At 38.8% G+C, this 7,606-nt stretch overlaps 1 protein-coding gene across 1 annotated transcript in view; it reads right to left on the reverse strand.

Annotated features, from left to right (window-relative positions):
• The window catches only part of myo1d (myosin 1D), a 108,361-nt gene that overhangs the window by 36,020 nt on the left and 64,735 nt on the right, over window positions 1-7,606 (reverse strand). Inside the window, exons 17-18 of the mRNA XM_015028551.1 lie at window positions 1,573-1,796; window positions 260-398 (exon numbers count right to left, since the gene is read on the reverse strand). Coding sequence (XP_014884037.1) covers window positions 260-398; window positions 1,573-1,796 — 363 coding nt within the window. The remainder of the gene's footprint in view (window positions 1-259; window positions 399-1,572; window positions 1,797-7,606) is intronic.

Here is a 7,606-nt window from a genome sequence, read left to right on the forward strand (position 1 = left end):
GTAATAGTATATTTAGCTGCATATCCACTGCCATGTATGGTGAAAAATCATCATTAATGCCATTGCAATATGTAGAACACAATTTAATTGTCCTTCAATCAGTCCATTAAAAAGGCAAAAAGATAAAAAGGACAAAAACATAATAACACACAAACACAAGCATAACTAGGAGCATTTTCACATTGATTTAAATATTATGAGTCTGTTTCTTTATCTGTATAACTAATTTAATCCAATTGGTTCTCCTTCACCTACTCACCACATAGTTTCCCTCCCAGGCTCTCTGCAAGCCCAAGTCGGCCCTGTGGCCCTTCAGGGCCTCCAGGCTGGCTACCTTGGCCCTGACCTGCAGAGTCTCCTCTGGAGAAAGGCCTTTGATCAGCGTCCATGCCCACCACCTGACGGAAACATCCAAGGGCATGGTCATTCATAAAGACCAAAAACCCATCGCAGAAATGAAAAGTTTCTCCATCAAGGCCTCCGCTCAAAGCTTTCATTCTGTCGACGGGTTAGCAGACACCAGCTGCATTGTGCTATTTTTCGATGCCTTTTCACTCATAAATCCCGACAGCCAACATGATTCTGAAAGAAGGCTAGCTATCTAAGGCTGCCTTAAGGGTGGGAAAAAAACTGACACAAAGATGAAAGACAGAGATGAGTCCCTCATGGAGGAGAAATAAAATCAATACCCAGCGTGAGCCTGAAGCCACGGGAAACAGGTGTAAACAGCTCGAAAAGGGACACATCTGGTTCTTAGTAACCCTCTGGACCATGTGTTGTTTACAGTGAGATTTCCTTTAAGCAAATTAAGCATCATGTCCAAAATATTCATGACCTCTCTTTTTTCTATGAGTAACTGGAGATTTGAGTTTCACTTTAAAACAACAGCTGCTTCAGGAAGATATAAACTGCACCATTTGAACATTTTTTTATTTTATCCTAGCTGTTAACATTCCAAAAGTGGGATCCAAAACTAAGATGTTAGCCCAAATTACATCCACTAATGCTCAGCGACTCACTCCTAGGAGTGCTGTTGCTTTCAGCATCAGTGACTCTTGAGACACAGATCAACACCCGCCGTTCCAAAATGAGTCCAGGATGCGAGTAAGAGCTATAAATCAGATCAATGTAGCATTTATCTGGGATCGTTTAATAACAGCTATGAAAAACCAAGTGTCACTCCAAACTTTGTAGAAATGTGCAACTAGAATAAATGGAATAAATATATTTATTTATTGCTATCCAATGTTTTTAGGTAAGAATTGAAGCCATTTGCCACATGACGTCAATGCATAACTGTGTTGTCAAGTTGATGAATAAATACCAATGTATAAGCTGACTGACCCAGACCTGACCTTAACAGGTAAAAAAAACCCAAAAAGCTATGCAACGTACTAACCTCACAGCAGGTTAGCAAGAAAAATGTGCTGTACGCTGAAAATGATAGTCTTTAGCAACAAATCTTAATTGAATAAAACTAGCATCGGCCAATTAAAGTTTGACAAAAACTACAGATTGTAAATCGGCGTCAGACCTCCGACTGGCGCATCACTAGATGTCCTGGTCGAATACCTGTTATAGATGCTCTTCATTGCCTCTTCAAACTTGCGCAGGACTTTAGGAGGTGTCGGCCACTTCACGTGTCTGCCATGGTCTTTCATGGAGCGAACATTTTTGAAGCGACGGTTGACCTCGCGGATGTAGGACTTGACCTTGTAGCGTCGGTAGGCCCGCAGGATTATGAGGGCAGCGCGCATCCGCCGGTATCGCATTCTAGCGAGAGTGCCCCGCCAAACCTAGAACACGTGGGAATGGTATAGGTAAAAAAAAAAAAAAAAAGTAAGCATTCACAAAATATAATTGATCTTTTGAAGTCAATTACATTTCTTTTGGTTTAGGAGATACCTACAAATAAATAAATAAATAAATGCATAAAAGAAAAAAATGGTAAAGATGGACAGGCATAAATATTAGCAAATATAAGGTGATTCTAGATTGTCTTATAATCAAAGAGACATCTTGCTGAAACTGCTGCCATAAAGATTGAAACAGCAAAAACATCAACAAAGATCAGTGTAAGTGAAAGCTATAACCCACCAACAAAACTAATACAACAAAGGAGATTTCAACAAAAATATTGTCCTCAACATGATAAAGACGAAAACACAAGTATAAAACAGCAAGGAAACAAAGACAAGAAATTGAGGAGAGAGAGAAAGAGAGAGAGAGAGAGGGAGAGAGAGAGAGAGAGAGAGAGAGAGAGAGAGAAGCACACCGAATATAGAAGAAAATGATAATCTTACAAATATTAAAAGAAAAAAGAGAAAAGGAAAACTGCATATAAACAAATATAAACTGAGTGGCTATCAGATCCTTTATAACATCAATAATAGATGCAAGGGGGGACCCAAGAGAGCTGTAACTCCTAATCCAGCCTCTCTAAAACTAGCACCATATGCTCCGCTTTAACAGTACTCCCTCATTCTGACACAAACACCAAATCTGGTGTTAATGTGTCCCCTAAATAATCCCTGGAAGCCACTAATCCACTGACAGGGCCCTAAACATCAACAGTTCAAAGCACTATGGTAGTGTGCATTGAAGGCACGCTTCTGAATACCACTTCAGTATAATGCACTGTAATCATGGAGATCATGAATATTTAATCCTTTACACTGAGGGGGAGGCGGGTGGCAAAGAAAAGGCTTTCTTCTATTTGCATATTGAAACTGCGGAGGAGGCAGTTTTCACCTGATGAGAACCAGCAGTGTAACAGTGTGCAGAGAACAAGCTGGAGCACTGAAGACACAAACAAATCGATCAGAGAGGCTGCAAATAAAAGTGTTACATTTCTGTTTATCAGTGGAAAATGTCATGTTGGGAAAAAAAAAAAGGTAGAAAGCAGCTGCACACACAGCACAGCCATAAAAGTATTCATGATCCACAGTAACCTGAGACACATGAGTAAAATATTAAAACTTCTAATCACAAAGCCAAACTGCTTTCTGAGATTTTGGCTTTTCAGACCTTTAAGTTTGTTCAATCATGTCATGCGAATTAAGCTGTGATCAGCCTGGTCTGTGCAGATAAAATCCACAAAAAACAAACAAACAAACAAACAAACAAACAAAACAGGCCAATGTGGTTTATAGTAAGTAGGCTGACCATTGAGGAAAATGATTTCCAAGATTCCTCAAATGTTTTGTGATTCTAATCAGAAGAGAAATTTGTGTCACATCCAGAATTAAATTACTCTATGTTTTTTAGTAAGGCTTCTAATTTATTTTCTGTTCATGCAAATCATTCTACATTCACAAAAAAAATAAAATAAAATCGTCCCTCCATTGCTGTGTAGGCTGAATAATGAAGACCTTGTCCTTCATTTCTGCAATGCTGCAATGTCTCTAATGCATCATGAATAAAAGAGAGAGATAACTGGGATGACTCTCCCATGTGCTCAGGGTGATGGCAGTGGGAGGAACAAGGTGAACGTGTTTGATTGTTTTTCTGGGAATAAGGTTAACATATTATTTCTCTTTCAATTTTGCATGCAATCACTAAGCTGCTGTAAATCGGGCTGTAGTGGTTTTAGGTGAAGGCGCTAAGTCAAGCCTCACTATTGCTGCAAGAAATAAAGGCATAGAAAGCGTCGACATAAGGTTGTCAATGCATTAACATCCTGAGGTTAAATGTTTATGCTTAAAACATGAAGAATTTTCCATCATGGGCAGGGTGACACTAAAAAGAGACACTTATGTTCGAATTTCAGACAGACATTTGTGCATCAGCCTTGAATGCCAGCATAATTATTTAAAATCTTGACACACCTTTGTTAGATGTCTTACATTCTTTGTACTTCTATGAATAACACCCTTTTATTGTCTAAGCACCAGCCCCACCTGGACCCAAAACAAGAGTAAACAAAGGGTAGAAAGTAGATGGGGTGGTGTTTACCTTAAACATGACCAAAGACTATGTAACAGTTATAATGGTGAACACATTTGCACCAAATTGATTAATCAAATTCTGTATGCACATTTCATTTCGATTTTTTTTTATTGCAACAAAAAAATGTAATACATGAGTAGACTAAACCAAAAGCAACTTAACTCAAAACTAAAGCAATCCACACCAAATCAATAACAAAAAAAAAAATTAGGAGCTTTTTTTTTTTTTTTATTTGGCAGCAGATAAAGGCTTTTCAGTCACACAATGGGGATAGATAAGCAGGAGTCATATATTCAGATACTGTTACATCCACTGGAATGCAATACACTCCTTACATGCATGAACATGTAAGAATTTTATGGGAGGTTACTTATGTTTAACATATTTGTTTGACCTATAAAACTGGTTTACAATTTCTGCAATTTTTTTTTATATTAAGCTAAACTAACCCACTGAATAACAATAACTAACAGAGTCACAATGACTTTTCTCTCAGCTACAGTTCGTGTGCCTGTCTATTTGATGTCTGCAGAGAAAAAGGTGATATTAGGCATTTTTTCCATTTTAGCCATTTCAAAGAACTATGATCCCAAAACTGCATTGATAATCCGGACTGGCCTGTAATAGTCAATGGAAAATCTAAAATTAAACATAAAATAAGTTTATTCTGCACACAAATCTAAATAGGCAAGATTTATGTTAAAACATCAGCTTGTATTGCCAAAAACTCCTGCAGTAGCTTCTTTCTTTGGATAGCTACATTAGCACAGTTCCTGGGTGAGCGAATGCTAAAAAGAGACACCAAGAAGATGCAGAGCTTTAAAATAATAGATGGACTTTAAAGTAAGGGCTGCATATCAGTATCATTGTGCACATTAATAATACTGACAGGACAATTTAGAATGCGATATTTCCATTGAGATTTCCAGTTACATATAGATATTTTGCAAGTTGAAAAGATATTTAGCCTCACTGCAGTAGACTCTGCTTTTAAATTCATCCATTTACTGTCTATACACCCTCTTATCCTTCAATTCAGAAAACAAAATTCCTATTTTAAGCCTATTCATTATAGTTACCTACAATTGATGCTCCCATATGAAGAATGTTAAATGAGAATAGCTTACATTTAATGCAAACAAGAATTTTATTTTTGGTGAAATGTCTTGTATTTTGTCTCAATTTGAAGGATGCTCTCCAGTCTAAATTTTCCAATACACAAATGGAAGCAAAAGAACAAAACAAAAATGCCCAATTGGTGAATCAATGAGAGCTCATGAAATATTTTGGCTGCCTAAAGCCCACATGGTGCACAGGTCTTTGCCAGATCAACAACTCTGCTTAGCGGAGCTGTAAGTCACTAATTACAATGTGACTGATGTCAGTGGTAAGAGGTGATGCAGGGGGATAAAAAGAGCATCACGAAACAGATAATTGATGAGAGCAGACATAAACCCATTGCACTGTGTTTGGAGCTTCATTAGAGTGTGATAGGTACAGGGATGGTGCAGAAACGGTGGGGGTATCTACAGGAGCCCCACAGTTAGACACAACAATGTTCTGCCACACTGTAGCACTCTGGCTCCAACAATTGAGCCCGACCGACGGAGATGACTCCCAGGGGGGGGTTGAGGATAAATCAGGCCTGTAACGAGGCCCCTGACGGTCTGCCGCCTCAATCTTTGGGCCAATAAAGCCATCTGATCATTATGGAGGCGGTCCTCACCAAGCTAAGAGGCTCAGGGTTTACGAGCCCATCAAACCCAGATTGGGGATCTTTTTCTGTTGCAACAAAGCTGGACAGACTGATGCTGTTTGGGCTGAGAAATGAATATTAAATAAAGGCTAGGGCAACTCAGAAGAGCTGGAGGGTTTCTGTTGAGATGCCAAGCGCCATAAAATACAGCAGTGAGCTGCTATCCAGAAGCAAAATTCATCCATTTACTGTCTATACACTCTTATCCTTGAAGGGACGCGGGAGGAGCTGGCGTGCAAAGGGGAGGGTAAATCTTGAACGGTTGGCCAGTCCATCACAGAGCTCATCCAATATAATCATTGTTAGTGTGACCACTGACAGTCTATTCAAATGCTCAAAGAACCCTTCTTTACACGCAAGAGATTTTCAACAACCAGGACCAGAGCTGGCATTAGTTCTGGTTCTTGAAAACCGGTATTATATCAGCACTATGACTAAATAGACATCATCTTTTTTAAGAAGAATAAACAGCAGGGGATCTAAATAGCCCTATCAGAATCAGATTACTCCAGGCTGTAAATACAATGAAGTGATGCATTTGTGAAGGTAAACACTTGCCACTGCTGTACACAGACCAGTCTAAGATATGGAAAACAACTCCTTTATGGGATTTGTTAAAAAGAAAAAAAAATGCACTTTATTCTGAGAAGGACCAATTTGATGTCCTTAGGGGACATCAAACTGCTTTTTAAATGACAAACTCAATGAGGGGGGCGGAGTGAGGGGGGCTAATATCAGGATTGTGTGACAGTATCTGGTGAAGCTGTGAGGTTTGCTGACCTCTTGCTGTCAAAGGGAAATACTGGGAAGAAGCTGAGGGCAGCAGTCATTATCATAAATCAATGAAGGCCTCCTGTGAGTGGCACACTCACCAGTAACCCACAGTTCCTCATTCCCCTTTACTCTCTGCATTGGGTTTAAACTTTTACCTCGGGGGGGGGGGGTAATGCCCTCCAATGATGTGAAACAAATGTGTTCAAACTGATTTGAAACACTGAGGTCTCATTAAAGAGGTGTTATTGAAGAGTCAAATGAATTGGCTCCATCGATCATTGAAATGGGACTCGACCAAATAGATTCTAGGTGTATTGCGTACAGACAGCAGAATAAGCCTGAAATAACAAACATCAGTGAAACTGATTTGAAGGACAATAAAATTAACTGGGTGATTCATCTAAGAAAACATCGGAAATATTTTGTTATTCATCGCAGCATTAGAAGCGATTTTCTTACATTACAGGTGCAGTGAAGCACACAAACCTCGGGTGATTTGAACTATGAACGTACAGAACGGTCTTTATGCAGGTGAACTCTAGATTTTGCCAGAGAAAAGTCATACCCACACAGTTGGCACCTTGGTGTCTCAAAACATGAGGCATATAAAACCCTTTTAAGGATTTAATGCGCACTTGTATTTTGAAGTCAGAGCATGTGAAAGTTTCGCTTGGATGAGAATGATTAATAAAGAGTTTTATTCACGGTAATACTCTTGTGTTGTTTTACAAATCCATCAAATGTTGAAATAATCCAGAATTAAATTTGAATGCTGATGGTTGATTCATGATTTGAGTATAATGTTACAGCTGTCCACATAGACTGATAAGTCGATATTGTTTTATGACATTAGAGTCTGATGCATCTTCAACTTTAATGCACAGTGGGGTAACTGATATCTGTTCTATGTCCCGAATTGGTGTGATTTGTGAAGAAAACAAAATTCAACATGCAAGATGTATGAATTCCACACAGAATATGTGGATTTTGTTTGAAAATATTATTTTGGCTTCAACTCCAACTGTATTGCTATTGTTTTTAGTTAATTAGCCATCCTGTTGTTCATTTCTGAAATGCAGTGGTGGGAAGTAACGAAGTACAAGTACTTCGTTACTGTACTTAAGTACA

The sequence above is a fragment of the Poecilia latipinna genome, unplaced genomic scaffold (genome assembly GCF_001443285.1).
Source record: "Poecilia latipinna isolate Pla-1442-1.1 unplaced genomic scaffold, P_latipinna-1.0 Scaffold128, whole genome shotgun sequence".
NCBI lineage: Eukaryota > Metazoa > Chordata > Actinopteri > Cyprinodontiformes > Poeciliidae > Poecilia > Poecilia latipinna.